This window comes from Neofelis nebulosa, chromosome 9 (genome assembly GCF_028018385.1).
Source record: "Neofelis nebulosa isolate mNeoNeb1 chromosome 9, mNeoNeb1.pri, whole genome shotgun sequence".
Classification (NCBI taxonomy): domain Eukaryota; kingdom Metazoa; phylum Chordata; class Mammalia; order Carnivora; family Felidae; genus Neofelis; species Neofelis nebulosa.
Genome location: NC_080790.1, coordinates 88870872 through 88892852, shown reverse-complemented (window position 1 = coordinate 88892852; position 21981 = coordinate 88870872). Strand labels below are relative to the sequence as shown.

At 36.7% G+C, this 21981-nt stretch overlaps 1 protein-coding gene across 4 annotated transcripts in view; it reads right to left on the bottom strand.

Moving 5' to 3' along the window:
- The window catches only part of LOC131485295 (E3 SUMO-protein ligase RanBP2), an 83701-nt gene that overhangs the window by 12622 nt on the left and 49098 nt on the right, over positions 1-21981 (bottom strand). Inside the window, exons 18-24 of one of the 4 annotated variants that reach the window (XM_058684604.1) lie at positions 18331-18466; positions 14903-14997; positions 9315-13938; positions 8612-8689; positions 5412-5582; positions 4638-4730; positions 3945-4123 (exon numbers count right to left, since the gene is read on the bottom strand). In XM_058684604.1, coding sequence (XP_058540587.1) covers positions 3945-4123; positions 4638-4730; positions 5412-5582; positions 8612-8689; positions 9315-13938; positions 14903-14997; positions 18331-18466 — 5376 coding nt within the window. Of the gene's footprint in view, positions 1-3944; positions 4124-4637; positions 4731-5411; positions 5583-8611; positions 8690-9314; positions 13939-14902; positions 14998-18330; positions 18467-21981 lie in introns of those variants that run through there. The other 3 variants (XM_058684606.1, XM_058684605.1, XM_058684607.1) reach the window with 3 other exon arrangements.

Here is a 21981-nt window from a genome sequence, read left to right as displayed (position 1 = left end):
TGAGCTAATTAACATTTATAGAACACTCTATGCCAAAAGAGCAGACTATACATTCTTTTCAAGTGCACAACAATCACCAAGACAGCCTTCATTAGGCTTCTAAGAACTAAAATCACTCAAATTATGTTCGTAGACAATAATGGAATTAAACTAGAAATCAATAACAGAACAATATTTGGAAAATCACCAAGTATTTGGAAGGAACATACTATCTAACGCATTTATAAAAAAGAGTATCTCAAGGAAAATAAATATTTTAACGGAATGAAAGTAAAAATATCACATAGCAACACTTGTTGGATGAAGCTGAACAGTTCCTAGAAAGAACCTTACAGCATTAAATATTTATAGAAATGAAAAATGGTCTTAAATCAGTCATTTAAAGCTTCCATTTTAAGGAAACTAGAAAAAGCAAAATAAATTGGAAATGACCTTCAATGGATCAATGAATAAACTGTGGTACATCTACACAATGGACTACTACTTAGTGGTAGACAGGAACAAACTATTACTACATACAATAACTTGGGACAAATCTCAAGGGCATTATGCTGAGTGAAAAAGGCCAGCATCAAAAATTACATACTGTAGGATTCCATTCATATGTTAGTCTGGAAAAGGCAAAAATATAGAAACAGAAAACACAACAGCAATTGCCCAAAGATATGGGCAGAAAAGGTTATGAATACAAAGGGACAATATGAAGGAAATTTTGGGGGGTGTTGGAATTGTTCCATATCCTGCCTCTGGTGAGAACTACAAGAATTCAAACATATAAAAGAACTCCTAGAAAACAGACACACACATATACACACAACAAAAAGTGAATTTTACTTCTATAAAAAAATTACTACAAATGAAAAAAATCCTTATTTTTTAATGTACCAAAACACAAGGAAAAGATAAATCATTCTATGTGTCAAATGTTTTAGGCTATCATAGCAGTATTATTCATAACAGACAAAAAGTAAAGTAAAAACAACCTAAATGATCAACAGATGAATGGATAAATGAAATGTAATATATTCAATACAACAGAGTATTACTCAGCCATAAAAATTAATAAAATGCAGATATACACTACAATGTAGCTATACCTTGAAAACATTAAATGAAAGAAGCCAGACACAAAAGGCCACAAATTATCATGACTTATTTATACAAAATGTCCAAAAAATAGGCAAACCTATAGAGACAGAAAGTCCATCAGGGGTAGTGGTTTCTTGAGATGGAGGAGCTCGGGCAAAATGGGGAAGGGTGGTGACTGTTAGAGGTTAGAGGTTTTCTTCTTGGGGTGGTGAAACTGTTCAAAATTCACTGTGGTAACGGTTGCATAACCATGTGAATATACTAAAAACTACTGAACTGTACGCTCTAAAATGGATGGGGTGCACAATATGTGAATTATATCACAATAAACGTTACCCCAAATAAGTAGCCTAGAATTGCTTGGGTGAGAGGAATTGTTTTAATTCAGCTGCTAATGCCTTACAGTCCTTGAATGGAAAACTCCACACAGACAAGTCAGATTACTTCTGTTTTGTTCAATACTGTATACCCAATCGTCAGCACAGTGCTAGCTCAACGGTAAACATTTACAGAGTACACATAACCATTTTATGCAAGGGATGCATATCTAAGATGAATTAGACTGTCACAGTAGGAACAATGCATTCTGAGAGAGTATAAATTTACATCCATTATAGCATATCTTAGCTTTAATGGTTTTTGGTTTTCTTTTTAAAAATTTTTTTTTTTTCAACGTTTTTAATTTTTATTTTTGGGACAGAGAGAGACAGAGCATGAACGGGGGAGGGGCAGAGAGAGAGGGAGACACAGAATCGGAAACAGGCTCCAGGCTCCGAGCCATCAGCCCAGAGCCTGACGCGGGGCTCGAACTCACGGACCGCGAGATCGTGACCTGGCTGAAGTCGGACGCTTAACCGACTGCGCCACCCAGGCGCCCCGGTTTTTGGTTTTCTATTTCATATCTGTATCAAAGGGTACTTGCTCTCCTGAAATTTTATAATTTATTGTGCCATTTTTTTCAACCTTTATAAAGGTTTATCACATTTAACTTTAGTACCCAAAGTATTTTTGAACAGCCAGTAGTACTGCTATTTAATGAACATTGTGATAGCTATAGGATTATTTTATTAAGTTATGACAATAATGAATGCTTTAAAATAACACAAGTCACCTCAAATAAGATATTTCAACTCCTTTAAAAGCATGTTTCACAAAATACTGACAAAAGACACCAAATTCTTGTGTACCAGCTAAAGTGGCACCACAAGGTGGAAAATAAGAATAAATGATGTATAACTCAGTGTGTACATCAGTGCTGATATTATTTTTCAGTTTAATTTTTTTTTTTTTAGTTTATTTACTTATTTTTGAGAGAGAGAAAGTATGAGGGGGATCGGGGGCGAGAGAGAGGGAAAGAGAGAGAATTCCAAGCAGGCTCTACACTGGTAGCACAGAGCTGATGCGGGGCTTGAACCCACGAACCATAAGATCATGATCTGAGCCAAAATCGGACGCTTAACTGACTGAGCCACCCAGGCGCCCCTTAAATTTTAAAATACATTTTAAATCAATAACTTTAAGTTTTGCACACAAGAGGCCATATTTAAATCATACTGTTTAAATTTGCATAATCTAAATTTATATTAATATGACTACTGCATTTGTTGAATAAATACGTGATAAAGGCTCTAGCAGCTAGTAATTGGAGTAACAGCTATTAAATATTGTGTATGCCCAGTAAGTCCAGGGAAACTGTTGAGTGATTTGAAATACACCTTAAATGGAACACTTAGTAAGGCCACTTCAGATTTCCACAAATAAATCTATCTGGTTGTAAATGAGAACATGATTAGCATTACATCAGCTGATGGCCATTAATTGTATGTGTACTGACAGATTAAACCTACACATCCTAGGTGGTCAGCTAGACTGCTCAGAGTCAATGAAGAGCAATAAATTTCTTACAGACTAAGACCATGTGTTACAACACATCTCTCTCTAGCCATATATCCTTTAAATAAACCACCACATTCATAACTAATTCCAGAACTCTACTTCATTTTAATCATCTAAGAATAAAAACAAACCATCAAAAAACAGTGTTACTTGAGGGGGAAAGGAACATTCTGAATAGATGTCAATATTAGATTATGAACAAATTAACTAGACACAGATCTTGTCTTCTAGTTTCTGTGGAATACAAATTAAGATACCAAGGTGTTGATACCTATTAAAATTATCACTACTTTTAAGCTAAGAAAGTAAACAAATCAAGGGGCACCGGGGTGGCTCAGCTGATTAAGCCTCCGACTTCAGCTCAGGTCATGATCTCACCGTTTGTGGGTTCAAGCCCCACATCGGGCTCTATTGACAGCTCAGAGCCTGAAGCCTGCTTTGGATTCTGTGTCCCCCTCCCTCTCTACCCCTCCCCCACTTGTGCTATCTGTCTCTTCTCTCTCTCAAAAATAAATACATGTTAAAAAAATTTTTTAAAAAGAAAGTAATCAAATCATGAAATTTACAAAGCAAGGTATAGGCCACCTTGCTAAGTCTCAAATGCCATTGAAACTAAGTCTCAAATGCCACTTCCTATCCACTCTGTCCACCACAAAATTAACTAACTTGCATGAAAAATTAACTACTTAATATCATTCTTGGTATTATGATAAACATTCTTAAGAATATCTGCACAGTCCATCTCTCCCATCCCTGCAAAAATCCAACATATACACAGGAGAGAACCTTTAAGTCCTCTCTGTAGAACAACATTCCTCCTTCTCTGGCCAAAGCTGATTGGTAAATGCCTAATCCATTTGCTATCCACAACACATTATTACCATTTGGTAAGAATATTCTAATCTACTGCATCAACAATGGCAACTCAACCAGAAGGAAAACAATGGAGATGCTCTTACTTGAGAGTCCTGAACTTTTTGTAACTCTGATTGAAAGTCTTCCCCATTTCCATTGTCCTCATCAGTATCACTGCAGACTCCACAAAAAAATGTAGGTGGAAGCTTTAATGTATCTGCTTTTGCCTTCTCTTCAACTGTTGGTTTCTTTTCCCAAACAATAACACATTCTTTTTCATTATCTGAAAATCCCACACAACACAAGCAAAAGAAAGTTAGAAGTCCAACTACTCTCCAAGAATTGTCCTCCATATAATCTACAGATTATAGACCCAGATAGCAATACCTATGAATGCTAATGGAGAACAAGGATCACCAGGAAAACAATTATTTTATACTTCATATTATTTTCAAATATTTTAAATTGCCACAGGCATATCACATAAGTAAATCTGATAATCATAAAAATGATCAGATTAGAAAATGCCTTTTCTTTTTATGTTTACTCATTTTTGAGAGAGAGAGCATGAGCGGGAGAGGGGCAGACAAAGAGGAGGACAGGGGATCCGAAGTGGGCTCTGCGCTGATAGAGGTGAGCCAGATACAGGGCTTGAACTCACAAACCATGAGATCATGACTTGGGCTGAAGTTGAAGTTGGACGTTTGACTGACTGAGGCACCCAGGCACCCTGAAGATTCCTTTTAAACAGAAGATTTTTAAAAAACATTTTAACTAGTAATTTTAATTTAACATACCTGCTAGCTTTTCTTCTAATGGTCTACATTTTTCTGAGTCATCCAGATATAGTTTTCCATTAAGTTTCTTGACAGCTGTTTCAAAATCTTCATCTTAAAGTATAATTGATTTTATTAAACAAAAAGAATTTCTAGTAAGTTTCAGGAATTTTCCCAGCCATAAATCTAGAAATTATCCTCCAATTTCATACTTTCCCTCACCCCCCACATTGAAAGAGCACCCAGTTTTGCCAATTCTATATTCCTAATGCCTCTCCTGTCATCACAGAAATTTCATTCAGGCTCTCCTCTGAGCTGCTTTACTATCATTTTGGCTCATCTTCCTATCTCCATGTCCTACAACCCGATCCTCTATCTCACTAACTCAACTGATCCTGCTGAAACTCTTTCTGAACATGCAAACTCCCCTGCTGAAAAACTCTACTGTGGCTCACAAAGTCTTCCATAATCAGACCCCTATCTGCCTCATCACTCTCTCATCACTCTAAGTCTATAGGGAAATTAGGATTCTTTTCAATTCTCTCAAAATACCTGCTCTGCTCATAGTAGTCATCCAAAACATCCTTACTTAAAAAATGCATTGAATGTATTTCATTCAATTATTATTGAATGATTGTTTCAATCATTACATCCATTGACTATTTACACACACACTGAGGATAAACATCTACCTATAAGGACAGGAGTTATGGGCTCTAAGAGGCAGGCTTAAACAATTTAAACATTACTAAAATTAGCACAGACAGAATGCTCTTAAAATAACAAAAGATTTACCATCCTCTTCTTCTTCACTAATATAATCTGGTTTATTCTTATAGCAGAAGAAAGTTGGAGGAAGTTTAAGTTTGCTTGCAAGAGCTTTTTGTTCAGGGGTCGGGGTTAACTCATATACAATGAGAACATCATCATCTGAGGGAGAATCTTCAGGCTTTTCCTTCTCTTTTGCTATAAAACAGGTCAAAAAAAATTATACAGACCAGGAGTTAAGTAGGTATTAACATCAATATTCTAACTGAAAATAAAACCACGCCACTTATCTTTAGGTTAAACACATAAACTTTGATGTGGACAGAGCTCTGTAGAGACTTAGAAGCCTGATTTTTAACATTCCATCAAAAATCCTTAGTGAATATAGAATCCATTAAAACCAAAAAAAACTGCTTTTACTTACTGATCGTTGAAAAAAAAATTGCTATTACTGGCTATAATTTTAAAAGGTATTTAAATAATGCTGCCATAACCGTATTTGGCATATAAACAATAGCTGAGCAAAATATCCATGCATTTTCAACAACGGAAAAAACTTACGTAAATCATGAGCAAGGATTAGTATAAATATGAAATTAATGCAAAAGCTAACCATGATGAGTTACTACAGGGAAAGTTAACAATTGCCAAGGATGGCAGGTGTTCAGAGTTACATCCAGTTTTGTGTATTTCCAAGCATGATAATAGATAAAACCAAATTAAAACAGTTATCCTAGGGGTAACACTATAAGAAGCTAACACAAATTTTTATAGCTGAAAAAAAGGAAGAATAAAGGGATTCTTCATACAATATACTCTGGTCTATAAAGAAGAGTATTTAGCAAAAGGAATGGGTAAAGCAAATCATGAAGCATGTACCAACTGGTGCTGTCTGATATGGTAGCCTAGCCACACGTGGCTATTAAACACTTGAAATGTGGCCATTCCAAACTGAGGTGTGCTCCAAGTAGAACAATACACATTGGATTTTAAAGGCTTAGCACAAAAAAAAAAAAAAAAAAAAAAATCTTTTTTTTTATGATTAGAACTTGAAATGGTATTTCAGATATAGTCTAACTGTATAGATTGTTAAAATTAATTTCATCTCCTTTTTTTTTGCACCTGTTTCTTCTTATTCTATTTTTTAATGTGGATATTAGAAAATTCTAAATTATATACACAGATCATATTTGACCTGATCTAGAGAATTAGAGCCCTATTACAATGTTAAACTTGCCTTTTAGTCTCTTTAATTAGAAAAACATAGTATGACTAATGTAGGATACAGATTCTTACTCCAATTCTGTTATTAACTGGTAAAGACAATTTGAGCATTTCAGACAGCCCACTGTGCCTCAGTTTCCTCATGTCTGAACTCTCCATCTCTAAGATCCTTTGGGACTATGACATTCTTGGACTTGAAACAGAATAAAGCTTTCTGTCCTGCAGTAGTATACTGGCAAATTTGCTCGAGTCAAGGATTAACCTAGGTCCCACAGACTGTGCATGCAAATATATGTCATTTATAGGAAAAAGTCCACACTGTTCAATAATTTCTCAAAGAATACATCCTCAAGAAAAGCTTAAGGGCTGCTTTAGCCAGTAATGTGATTGGTATACTTAAAAATTGAGGGGCGCCTGGGTGGCTCAATCGATTAAGCACCCAACTCTCGATTTCAGCTCAGGTCATGATCTCATGGTTCATGAGTTCAAGCCCCATATCGGGCTTTGTGCTGACAGCATGGAGCCTGCTTCTCTCTCCCAGCTTCTTTCTCGGCCCCTCTGCCACTCGTGAGCGTGCATTCTCTCTCAAAAAAATAAACATTAAGGAGCACCTGGGTGGCTCAGTTGGTTAAACATCTGACTTCAGACTAGGTCATGACATCGCCATTGCCAAGTTCAAGCCCCACACTGGGCTCTGTGCTGACAGCTCAGAGCCTGGAGCCTGTTTCAGATTCTTTGTCTCCCTCTCTTTCTCTGCCCCTCCCCCACTCATGCTCTGTCTCTCTCTAAAAAATAAAATAGGGGCGCCTGGGTGGCGCAGTCGGTTAAGCGTCCGACTTCAGCCAGGTCACGATCTCGCGGTCCGTGAGTTCGAGCCCCGCGTCAGGCTCTGGGCTGATGGCTCGGAGCCTGGAGCCTGTTTCTGATTCTGTGTCTCCCTCTCTCTCTGCCCCTCCCCCGTTCATGCTCTGTCTCTCTCTGTCCCAAAAATAAATAAAAAACGTTGAAAAAAAATTTTTTTTAAATAAAATAAACATATAAATAAACAAACAAACATTAATAAAAAAAAGAGGGGCACCTGGGTGGCTCAGTAGGTTGAGTACGTGACTCCTGATTTAGGCTCAGGTCATGATTTCAGTTCATGAAATCAAGCCCCACACTGGGATCTACACTGACAGTGTGGAGCCTGCTTGGGATTCTCTCTCCCCCCTCTCTCTGCTCCTCCCTCACTCATGCTCTCCTTCCCTCTCTCCCTCTCTCTCTCTCAAAATAAATAAATAAACTTAAAAAAAAAAATTAAAGGCCCCCCAAAATCAAGGACTGTCACTTTACCATTGAACATATTTGGGTTACTCAAGATATGTTATTAGATACTAATAATGGGTTTTCAATTCCCTAACCTTGCTCTTGAAGGTCTTCAACAGATCCCCCACTTCCTATTATTCCACTCTAATACCAACACTTTTATAACATACTAGCATTTAATGGTGGCTGTTAAAAATGAAGTCTTTCAAATATGATATTTTTCTAAACCCTGTCTAAAAGGATAGCCTTAAAAGGAAACTCTGTTCCATGTGTATACATGCTGCCATCACATGTCTGGATACTGGAAACATTACTTACTGGCTAAAGATAAATGTTAGAGAAAACACAGGTCTTCATTAAGCACAGCTGAAAATGACAGAATAACGAAGTACAAAGCAGTGAAAGGTAAAGACCGTATGGATCTACCTCAAAATAATGCTTTGCAATAGTGAGAAAACATGACATCCAAGTACATTAAAAAACAAAAAACAAAAAACAAAAAACAGCATTAAAGGGTGTTACACACCCCTAGTCAAAAAGTATTTGTTTAAACACACATTCTTTAACATGCACACTGTGTGTTAAATACTTAATTTCATACAGCCAGTTACTATGCTAAGGACTACCAGCTGCTTAAAAAAACAAAAAACAAAAAAAACAACTGATGTCATCTCATACCGAGAATGCTAGCTCTATACCTTTGTTCTCAGGCTGTGAGGAAGGGATGCTGGTCCAAAAAGCCATTGGATTAGATTTAAAAAGGCTAAAATTAAATCCTAGAAAATAAAGAGTATTTCATTTTTGAACATTTTGAGAATCAAAGTCAATGTGATTTTAAAATATAAAAAGCCAGAATACCTCAATTTATACCAATTTGGCTGTTACATATTTATTTATCCTGGTAATTTCTTTACTCTTTTAGTACTAGCAGCAAGGCTTCCTTACATAACTTATAAACATCTCAGTACCATGTTTTTTGAGTGACAAGAGAATAATATGTTGAAGAATGTACACTTAAAAAAATCAGACTCGAGGTAATACTCATGATTCAAGTACATGAGTCACTAAACTTTGGTACTGTATTAGGTTCTTGTTCTCTGCACTAAGCATGATATAAGTATCTTCCAGTTACTCAGATCTCCTAAATAACTTACACACACACACACACACACACACACACACACACACACACACACACACACTTTCTATTGCTGTTTAAACACAGGGAAACAGATTTAAGGAGAAAAAAAATCTACACCAATATTTTTTCACTATTCACAAAGCTATTATAACCCAACTTTTACTAAGACGTTAGTATCCTACCAAAAAGTATATGCATCAAGCAAAATATTTACAAATTAATGGAAAAAATTCTGTTTATACCAAAGACTAAGCGCTTACCCTTTTCTGGTGTTTTAAATGTGTAATTAGTTGAGGACTCTTCTTTTGGAAAAGCAGCAAAGAGATTTTTGACTTTGCCATCTGAAGACTGTTTGCTATCTGAATTCTTCGTCTCTTCGCAATTAGGTTCCACTTTTCTTTCAGATTCACTCTGGACTACTGAACTGGCATCACTACTGTTATTTTTCAAAGGTGCATTAAAACTAAATCCAAACAAAGACCCAGTGGCTGAACTGTTGCCAAATGCAAATGGTTTTGATTTTTCGCTACTAAAAATACTTTTAACAGACTCCGAACCAAATACAAACTTTGGAGGAGAAACTACTGCTTTTGTTGTTGTTTCAGATGTGCTAGATGCTTCTCCAACTTCTGAAGTTGCATCTGCTGTGTCATCACCCTGAATTAAATCTGTCCTCTCTCTTGTGGTCTCTTCTAATACAGCTACAGCAATTTTGCCACATGGCGACTCTCTGGGAGTGGCTGAACGAGAAACATGAGGGGTTATCAAAGAATCTTTTTCTTGGGCTATTTTTGCTTCATCAAATATTTTCTTAAATGAATCTGCAACATCCTGTAGTTTAAAACGGACAGCTAAATGTTCTACTTTTCTTTCTCCATCTGCAAAATCACAGGCAGTCCACACCCACACTCGTTCTGTCCCTTTCATATTTTGCAAAGTCATGTCTGGAGTTATTCTGTGATTGGCACAAAGTTTTAATACCTGGTCCCTTCTCATCACTATGCGAACTTGCTTATTATCATAATTCTGTAAAATCTTTATATCACCAATGCCTCTTTCTTTCCACTGACCAACATCTTTATCATACCTATAGAGTTTTGCTCTGTGACTAAAAACAACTTGTTCATTTTCCTCACCACTGGACACTTCCACTAGATCAGGTAAAGGTACGACAGGTTCAAAGTACTGTCCATCTCTCTCTTCTTCTTGAGTAACATCAGATTCTTCATCAGTGCCAACGGAGGTTCCACTCTGATTCAACTTGGCAGGAGATTTAGATGGACTCAAAGCAGATTTAAAACTGAAGTTAAATCCTGTTGTTGACTCACCAAAGCGGAAGAGATTTTTCCTCACAGGGCTACTTGCCAATGGAGAAGCATGTACTGAACTACTACTCACACTATCATCCAAAGCATCTTCCCTTAAATCATAGTTGTCCCACTCCAGTGTGGGCCCCGTGTTTTCGGGGTTTGGCTTGTTAGTTGTATCAGAGGCAGTGGCAGCACCACCCTCAGAGCTCTCATTCTCTCCATCAGTGACTTTTGTTTGATCATTTGTCAAAAAAGTTTTGAAATCTTTTAATCCACTCTTCATTTCTTCTGCTCTCTGGATTAACTTGGCAGCTCTGCCAGTGTCTACAAGTTTATGAGGAGTTTGAAGTGGTATATCTAATAGAAGTCGCTGGCATTCCTCAAATTTCTGCTTGAATTCTTCAGCCAGCTCTGGTGTTTTAAATTTTGCTGCCAGCTGCTCTAGTTTGGCATCACCATCAGAAAAATCGCTCGCTAACCACATCCATGCTCTATCAGACCCAGAGAGAGGCTTCAGGTTCATTGTAGTTGTTATCCAATGGTTGGCACATACTTTCAGTACCTGCTCTCTTCGCATTAGCATTCGCAGCTTGCCATTGACTTCATTCTTGAGAATTTTTAGGTTCCCCAGACCCCTTTCTTTCCACTGACTTATCTCAGCATCAAATCTAAATAATTTTACCCGCTGTGAATAAAGAACTTTTTCATCTTCTTCTCCTGTTACAAGTTCCACTTTTTCAGGCATCTGAACCACTGGTTCAAAATGGATGTCATCACTGTCCTCGGTTCTATAGGCATCATCATCTTTCTCAAGGTCAGCAGAAGTGTCAGCTTTATCAGCCATTTTACTGCTTTGTGATGAGAATAATTTTTCTCCCGCACCTGAAAATCCCTTGAAATTAGGATCTTTTTTGCCAAACTGAAATCCTTCTCCTGAAGTTGATTTTGCAAGATCTGCAAAGGTAAATGTGCTACCAGTTTGACCAAAAATCACACCATTACCATTCTTCTGATTACTGATATCCTGAGCCTGAACACCAGTGTCATTTTCAAGGGGCTTTTCATTCTTCTTCTCTTGATTTCCAGGCTCCTGAATGCCAAATTTAAACCCATCAGCAGACACAGGGACAGAAAAACTAAATCCTTCTTTTGTTGACTTAGGATCTGTATTAGAAGAACCCTGAAATGTAAATGAAGGTGTACTTTCTTGATCTACATGCCCAAATTTAAATCCTTGTTCTGTAGTACCAAATTTAAAAGCTTTTTCTGAAAAATTACTTTTAAATCCTGTTCCAACCTGACTTCCAGAAGAATCATTTAACTTAGTCTTTGAGCCCAGTGTGAAGGCTGAAGAAGCTTCTGCAATATGTTTATGAGTTGGTTTAGAGGAATTACAAGCCACACATTTCAAGGAAGAACTCTCATTTTGCACAGAGCAAACACTACAATCCCACTGTCCTTCCTTCTTGGTGAAGATTCCTTCAAATCCACTCTTCGGAGCTTTGCTGGTCTCTGAAGTACTAAACTTAAAAGAGGCAGGTGCTGGAACAGCAGAGGTGGGTTGACTCAGTTTACCCGGATTCTGACAAGCAACACATACTGTAGCATTTGCTTCATTTCGTACTAAGCAGAAACTGCAATCCCACTGTCCTTCCTTCTTAGCAAACATGTCCTCAAATCCACTCTTCGAGGTTTTACTTGTCTCTGAAGTTCCAAACTTAAAAGAAGCAGATGCTGGAACAGAAGACGTAGGTAAACTCTGTTTTCTTGGATTCTGACAAGCAGTACACTTTGTAGAACTTCCTTCATTTTGTACAAAGCACACACTGCAATCCCACTGTCCTTCCTTCGTAGAAAAAGCAGACCTGAAATCACTGTTAACAGACTTTGAAAGATCTCCTTGGCCAAATTTAAAGGAAGCTTGCTGAACAAATGAAGATCCACTTTTGTTGGCAGACTTTGCATTCTGACATGCAATGCACCTAGATATAGTAGGTTCATTTCTTACTAAGCAAATGCTACAATCCCAGTGACCTTCTTTCTTTGGAGTCATCGGTGTAAATCTATCTGGAGTATTTTCTGGGCCAGTTGTAAGAGCAGAAACAGTTTCAACTAATGGCGGACCAAGGAAATCTTTCCTGTTTGGGTTTAGATTCTGGCATGACACACATTTCTTAGCAGTCGCAGCATTCTTTAATGAGCAGATATTACAATGCCACCAAGACCCTTCTTTCTTTGACATTTGAAATTCAAAATTCATGTTTCCAGCATCAGATTTGCAAATATCTTTGTTATCATGACTTGTGGGTTCTTTTGTAATTCTCAGAGTTTGATTTGTGGTTGAGGCTACATTTGCTCCTAAGGCTTTTAAAATGCTCTGGGCCTCTTCAAATTTGCACTTAAAAAGTGCTGCTTCCTCAGGAGTTTTGAATCTAATAGCAAGTTGTTCTGGCTTGGGCAATTCATCTGCATAATCAAGAGCATGCCACACAAAAGATCTGTCAGAGCCAGCATTTGGCGTCAGTTTCATATCTGGACTGATGTAATGATTTGCACAGATTTTCAGTACTTGCTCTCGTCTCATTAGAAGGCGAATTTTACCAGATGTTTTATGTCTTAGGATTTTTACATTGCCAATTCCACGTTCCTTCCATTCTTTGGATTCTGCATCAAAACGAAATAATTTTGCACGGTTGCAAAAGAATTCTTCTTCATCTTCCTCACCAGTTTTTACTTCAATCTTATCAGGAAGAGGTACCACAGGCTCAAAGTGAGGGCCATCATCATCATCATCACCATGGGCACTTCCTCCATCTGTTTCATGACTCTTGTTGGCCAGCTCTGGCACAGGTGTTCCAAATACTGATTTCCCTGGACCGTGGAAAGTAAACATGTCATCACTTCGACGAAAACCAGAATTCTTTTGCTGATTTGGACCCATGTTTTCAGTAAATGAAATTCCAGGCACATTTTTACTTCCGAAATTGAACGTATTTCGAGGTCCAATGGTTTGACTAGCTTTTGGTCCACTGTAGCTGTCTCCTTGCAAAGGTTTATCTGAAGTTAGGAGACCTAAAAGACTTTCATTATTATTGTAAGCTGTAGAAGGGGGCTGTGTCACAACCTGGGGTGAAGAAAAGGTAAAGTCACCATCATTTGACTTGAAATTTGAGTTAAATTTAAAAGGAGTTGGCTGTGTTGTATGTGCGGGTGCTGTCAAAGATGGTCTTATTCCTTCACCTGGCACAGGCTGAACAAAATTAGTTTTTCCAAATTCTATCACCTTAGATTCTGCAGATCTTGAAGCATGAGCTGCAACTGGGGGTTTTGTGAAATAACCTGGTTCTGGCAAAGGTGGATTTGTGCTTGTTTGTTGAACATTGTAATTAAAGTAATCATCACCCCTGGGTGATAGAATTCCTGTTGCAGGAGACTCAAAACGCAACGGAGGACCATACATCTCTTGAGAGAACATACAAGCAGATGAGCTTTGGACTGGTGGTGTGTGCATCTGTTGGGAATAGGCATATATGTGTTGTTGAGGTGGAAGCCTATTCATGCCATAAACTGGACCCTAAAAGAAAAAAAAAGTTAAAATTTTTTGTAGGTTGTCTACAAAATTACAGATAACTAGATGCAAACCAATTCTCACAAACTACAGATATGAGCATTATAAGGTAAAAATATCATTAGGGTATGTAGCACATCATCAAGAGAAGACAACATTACTTACAAAGATACTTACAGTTATACTCCTTTCTTTAATAAAAACTGTCTTAACTAATGACAGAATCTTAAAAATCCAATTCTACAATAAATGCACAGAATAAATTTCTTCATTCCTAAATAATGTGTAAAATGATGTTAACAATAATGATGATGATGATGGAGACTAACATTTATCAAGTATTTACTAATGTGCCAACTGGGCACTGTTCTAAGCACTTAATATAGTATCTCATTTTAATATCCTCAAAAACCCTATGAATTAAGGGATTATTATCCTCATTTTACATATGAGGCAACTAATGCATAGAGAGATTTAAAAACTTGCCCAAGGTCACAAGCGAGCAGAAAGCCAAGGTCTAAATGCACCCAAGCCATCTGTCTTCAAAGCTTTATAATTCAACTATGGTTGTAATACTGGGTGTTAATTGACACCTACATAGCCACTTTAGGCCTGAAGTACTTACCACATAGTGGTTCAGCAAGGCCATTCTAGTCCTATTTCCGCCAAAACAAAATGATGAAGGACCCATCATCACCACCACCACCACCATCACCACTACCACTACCACTACCACCACCACCACCACCACCACCCCCTTTTGAAAATATTGTAAATGTTCACACTCATTGTAACATAAAAATAAGATGAGTAGGAAGCATAAACTCTGTATCTGGAGAGAAATTTAAAATATCTGTATCTTATGGGACATAGAAGTTTTAATGCTGAACTACTTCTTGAATTTCTTTGAAGGAAGCCTGAACAATTAAAAAGGAGATATTTATAAATGTATAAATTATTCCTTTGTTACCTTTGTGGGAGTAACATTAGCTGCTGGTCTGAGAAGATACTGGGAATTATATGCTGGTGACTGACTATAATATACTGAAGGGCCAGTAGTTGCAACTAAAAAAAAAAAAAAAAAAAAAAAGAAAAGAAAAGAAAGAAAACAGTTAAAAAAGTCTATACTATAGTTAAGACTACCTAGGCAAGAACTATAAATTACAAAAGCAATAGAAATCAAAGAAAGATTTAACTATAGATTTTTAAAAATTTCTATACATCAAAATATACCATAAAGAATACCAAATGACAAACTAGGAAAAACCCCTAAATATGACACATGAGGAATAAGAGAGCAGAACCACAGTGGTCAACAAGAACAAGCCCCTCACAACAAGCACCAAAAAAGGAGCCAAGAAGAAACTGTTTGATCCGTTTTCTAAGGAAGATTGGTATGATATGAAAGCACAGTCTACGTTCAACATCAGAAATATTGGGAACACACTAGTCACAGGAAGGATTTAAGGAACTAAAATATACATCTGATGGCCCCAGGGCCACATTTTTAAAGTGAGACTTAAAAATATGCAGAATGACAAGGCTGCATTTTATAAACTGAAGCTGAAAATGTTCCACTCAAAAATCACCTGATAAATTCATGGAAAGAATCTCATAAGTAACACAAAATGTGTTCCTTTGCTTAAAAAAAAAAAAAAAAAAAAGGCACATCATGACTGACACTCATGCTCATGTCCAAACTATTTGCTCCACCTGTTTTGTATGAGTTTCATCAGGAAACTAACACCTAGAAGACATTCGTGTTCATGGCAAAGCCACCACAATCATTTGTTTGATCTGTTTTATGAAAGTTTTATCAGAGAACAAAACCTAAAGGCCATTTATGCCTTGACATGGAAGAAATGGAAACCGTGATCCAAGAGGTGCTAAACAACTGATTCTAGAAAGCCCTGAAAAAGACCTGAAAAAGACTAGCCAGTCTATTTATCTTCTCTTTATAGGGATTAGAACAGTAAAAATTGCTAAAGAAGCTCGTTTGAATTTGGAAAACTAATGGACTGCCTGGTAAAGATGGTTATTTTGGAAACACTCTGGGGGAGAAAAAAGAAACAGAACACAGAACAAGTTGATGGATATGACCCAAGAATCATAAAGTCTGAAATTTAACTAGTGACTTTATCAGTAACTAGTGACTCTTAATAGTGAACAAATAATTAAAGGTCTTATAAACCTACTAAAAATAATCTAGTAAAAAAAAAAGCACCAAACAGATAATTCAGGAAATACAAAAGATTATAAAGTGTTGAACATGCCCAGTATTAAAAAAATGAAAACTGATACCATTTTTGTTTTAAAAATTGGTGGTTTTTAGAAACTGGTAATAATTAACACTAAGCAAGAATGCAATGAGGTAGGCACTATCAGATATTGGTGATAACAGTATAAACTGGCATAGCTTTTCCAGAAGGCAATTTCCCAACACAAAAGTATTTTTTAAATACCCTAACAATCCTAAGAATGTGTTCACAGCATTATTTCTAACAGCAAACTGGAAATAATAAAGAAATAAAATTTGTAGTACTTCCACATGATGGGATACCTTGTATTCATTAACAGTATTTTCAAAAAATATTTAAGAAAAATGCTAAGAACTCTAATATTTAAAAAACAGATTACTCATCTACATATAAGACAATAATGATAAAAATATCACTAAAAATTCTTTATGTAAACAAAGAGAAAGAACCAGAAGGAAATGCTCCAAAATGTTAATAGCACTCTTTGTGGTACAGTTAGTTTTTAGTTTATTTACACAGTTCAGTACTTCATTTCCTATAAGCTTATTAATCACTGTTTTTTAATTATCTTATTTAAAAAGACAAGAACTATCTTGGTATATTTTTACTGTTATTAAGAAAAACAAAATCTATAAACACAGGAACAGCAAATGGGGGACTTGAGCTCTCCACCTTGTAGGGCCACAAAACTGCTTTGTGACCTTGTCAATGAGGTGTTTGGGGTCTCCATTTTTCTCAATTGTAAAATGAGGATGTGCTGCTTCTACACATTTCATAGGGTAATTGCAAGAATAAAATGAGACAATGTGAATGTTATGTTTAACAACCAGAAGACCTTTTATGTCTGTACATAGAAGAAATGGAAATTGTGACTCAAAAGCTGCTAAATGACCAATTCCACACAGCACTCAAAAAGCCCTAGAAAAGGCTAGCCAGTTTACTTATCTTCTCTATGCAAGGCTCTATACAGTGCACAAGGTTTTTAAGTGAGCAGTGTTTGAACTCTTGACATCTCATGTATTTACCTATGACTTGTGACATTTAGTAAGTGTGACTTTACAAAGATTTCCTTCCTATTATTTTTCCTGCATTTAGAAGACGCTGTCACATGAGGACAGTGAGGCTGCCTTCAATATGGCCCTATGGACCATCACATAAATGTGCTCATCTAAACTGGAACACACTATTCTAAATCATCCCTGGTTAAAAAACAATGGGGGGGGGGGGGTACTATTACCATTTCAGAATCTATCTCATTTAAAAAAAAAAATTTTTATCATTTCTGGTGGTCTGTGGGCAACATAATCATACTGGCGAGTGGCTTTAAAGTGAGACCACTGAAGTTTAAACTCTGGCTCTACCAATAACTAGCTGTACAATAATGGATAAATTGCCTAACCTTTCTAAACACACTTCCTCAACTATAAAAATAGGATTCATAATGGTAGCTACCATTCTGGTTACTATGATTAAATAAAATGACATGCCCAAAGCACTTTTGCACACAGACAACCCACAGGAACACCCTTGGTTCATTGTTTACTAAATACTCTAAAGTAAATGCCTAATATCCACACATATACAAACGCTCACATAATCATGTGAGGCAAAGTTTTATCTCCACATTTGAAACACACAAAGCGGCTCAAGAGGTCAGTTCTAGAGACCACAACTTCAAATTGCAATATGGTCCAGCTCCACCTCCTTCCTTTGTATAACCAACCACTGTATTTCAAAATAAACAAGATTTCCTATGAATGTCATACATCTAAGTATATCATCAAAGTAATTCCTGAAGAGGTTTCAATTAGCCATCTCTTAATGCACAACAACATCAGGTAACATTTCCCAATTATAAGAAATTGTTCTATCTCAGTCTCTGCTTCTCTGAGGTATGTATGGAGGGGTTCTTTCAGTCTTTATATACACAGGATCATAGAAAGTTTGTTTTGTTTCTACTTGGAGTTATGAAAAATCTCAGTAATACCATACACAGCTTAAGAAACATATAAGCAGACATATATAAACATGTATATAAACAAATGTATATAGACAAGGTGAGTTCACAAGTTATCTATGTAAAGGAGGGGGAAGTACAGTGATTTTACTAAAAACTGGAATTATCCAGTTGCCAACTAACCTGTTAATGGAGCCCCATGAAAAGTCTGTGATCCCTGATATCCATCAGGCACTGAATCTGGTCCATAATTCTCTGTAGGCCAACGATGAGGGGACCCTGAGTTACTGCTATTTAGTTTCAACTCCTGCATTTCTTTCTGTTGGAAGAAAGAAAACAACCGTAAGCAATTTTATCATGCCAGAAACAGTGCTAGAGCAAACACATATTTTAAATGTAAATACTCGATGATGCTTTTTTAGAGTTTTTATATTCCAGTAAGATCTGAGTACCAGGTACTGATTTAAGAAAATGATCCTTAATTTGTTAAAACTTATTTGTTCCCATTCTTTCATTCCTTAGTACCATTACCTAATGCATTCGAGGTTAGAGTTAGCTATCACCTAAACAACTGATAACCTCCTAGATGGCCTCATCTCCATTTCCTTTCCACACTTACCTAAATTAATCTTTCTAAAGTTGAGTTCTAGCCAAGACACTTCCTTGTTCAAAAATACAAGTACCTATAAATTACACTTCTCTGATATTCTTGGTCCTCAGAAGTACTGTCCCAACCATCCTTCCACCGCCTCCTTTCCACAATGCTTTCCTCTCCAGTCCATCTGGGCTACTCAATGTTCCAAATTACCTCCCACCACTAGCTTTCCGCTTACGCACATCTGATGTAACAAAACAATACAACTCCTTCAAGGCTGATGCTCTAATGATCCACTAGGAAAGGGAAAACAACTGATATCTTCTCAGAATATATTATATACATATAATAATATAGACCAGGCACTGTACTTAAGTTCTCAATCCTTATACAAATAAGCAATATTAACTCACTTCTTAAAATGAGGGGGAGAAAAAAGACGCAGAAAACAGCAGCTGAATTCAAACCAGATTTTATTCCAAAAATGTTTTCATAATACCACCCTGCTGCCTAGACAAAACACCAGACACACTGCTTTCTAATAATAGCTATATAGCTGGTTATCAAACCGCTGTTTATAGACAACTAAATGACACCCTCCACAACCCCAAGCTACAAAATGTCCCTTTCAAAACAGGTACTTATCAAGAAACTATTTCCTTTTCCAAAGAAACTACAGTGGTATCAGTCAACAGGTCACTTTTTTTTTTTTTTTTTTTTAACGTTTATTTATTTTTGAGTGAGAGAGACCGCACACAAGCCAAGGAGGGGCAGAGAGAGAGGGAGACAAAGAATCTGAAGCAGGCTCCGGGCTCCACACCGTCAACACAGAGCCCGATGCGGGGCTTGAACTCATGAACTATGAGATCATGACCTAAGTCCAAGTTGGACACTCAACTGACTGAGCCACCCAGGCACCCCAAGAGACCACTTTTTTAAAAACAGTATCAAATATTTGTATATAGGCCCAGGTATCTGACCAGTTATAAGTGAGGTCACAGATCCAGCATGTCTGCTTTCTTCTTCTAAAAGTGTTTTCCAATAGATATTTCCCAAAGCTATATATACTGAGATCAAAAATATCTCAAACTTTCAAGTTAAATAAAATTTTCCCTATCCAACTATCTACCGTGTTTATTAGCCCAGATGCTGCACATCCAAAAATAAGAAACTGATAGAATTACCTGGAAAAATTTAGTAGTCTCTACTGGTATCTGGACTGTAGTTTTGAACATGCAATTATACTATAATCATAATTTTTAAAATTCAAACAACTAGAAAATGTGCTAATAACTGGTTTCAACAATTCTCACTTTACAAATGAGAAGCCAAGCAAACAGAAAAGAACTGCTTGGGTCAAGAGCATTAATTAGTGGCAGAGTTACTACTAGAACCCAGCTTTTCAAAACATAGAGTAATGCTCTCCACTACACTGCCACAGAGTACAATGCTGGGTGCCTGAAACCCATTTAAGGTAAGAAAAGACTGTACAGAATATCAAAATAGGCCATGATTATATAAAATTAGCATACAAAATCTTTGTGCAAATTCGAAATTTTGTTCCCTTCCAAACAGTATTTTTGCTAAGTCTCACACAGCACTGTAATAACTGAACACAGCACAGTCTCACATAGCACTGTAATAACTGAACACGTATCAGGATCTCTTTGCTGTAACTTTAAAAGTATGAGCAATTTAATTCTTGCCCAATGAGCATGAAACAACCTACTTATAGTTCCAATTCCAAAGAAGTAAATAAAGCTCCTCTGAGCCTTACAGTTAAGGTTACTCTCATACAGCTAAAATAAAATCATGAATAAATAAGCATTTCCTTACATAATTAAGTCCAATTCATTCGACAGGATTAAAAAGATAGACTTTCTGAAACTTAGACCAATACCTAGCTATAAAATATGACACAATCAGTCTGAGAAATGAACTAGACCAAAGTATAATTAGTTTTACTAGTTCAATTCAATCACTTGGGAACCACCTCTACATCAGGAATGCTGCTATGTTTTGGATAAAAGAGTCTTTCCCTTGGAAGAATTCACACCTGGTGAGGAAGCAGAAACAAGTAATTTCAAAAATATGGTTAAGGCCAAAAGACACATGAAAAGATGCTCAACATCAATCATCATCAGGGAAATATAAATCAAAGCCACAACGAGATATCACCCCACCTGTCAGAATGGCTAAAATCAAAAACACAAGAAACAGTTAAGTGTTGGCAAGGATGTGGAGAAAAAGAAACCTTCACACAATGTTGGCAGGAATGCAAATTTGTGCAGTCACTGTGGAAGACAGAATGGAGGTCCCTCAAAAAATTAAAAATACAATTACCATATGTTCCAGTATTCACACTACTGGGTATTTACCAAGAATATAAAGACATGAATTTGAAGGGATATATGCACTCCTATATATACTACAGCATTATTTACAACAGCAAAATTATGGAAGGAACCCAAGTGTCCAATGATAGATCAAAGGATAAAGAAGATGTAGTGTATGTGTATGTATACACACACACATATACACTGCAGAATATTATTCAGCCATAAAAAAGAAGAAAACTCTGCCATTTGCAACAACATGGATGGATCTGGAGAGTATAATGCTAAACAAACTAAGCCAGAAAAGGGCAAACACCAGAGGATTTCACGCATATGTGGAATTTAAGAAACAAAACAAAGAAATGGGAATGCAAGCTGGTGCAGCCACTCTGGAAAACAGTATGGAGGTTCCTCAAAAAACTAAAAATAGAACTACCCTACGACCCAGCAATTGCACTACTAGGCATTTATCCACGGGATACAGGTGTGCTGTTTCTAAGGGACACATGCACCCCCATGTTTATAGCAGCACTATCAACAATAGCCAAAGTATGGAAAGAGCCCAAATGTCCATCGATGGATGAATGGATAAGGAAGAGGTGATATATATATGTATATGTACACACACACACACACACACACACACACACACACACACACACAATGGAGTATTACTCGGCAATCAGAAAGAATGAAATCTTGCCATTTGCAACTACATGGATGGAACTGGAGGGTATTATGCTAAGTGAAATTAGTCAGAGAAAGACAAAAATCATATGACTTCACTCATTTGAGGACTTTAAGAGACAAAACAGATGAACATAAGGGAAGGGAAACAAAAATAATATAAAAACAGGTAGGGGGACAAAACAGAAGAGACTCATAAATATGGAGAACAAACTG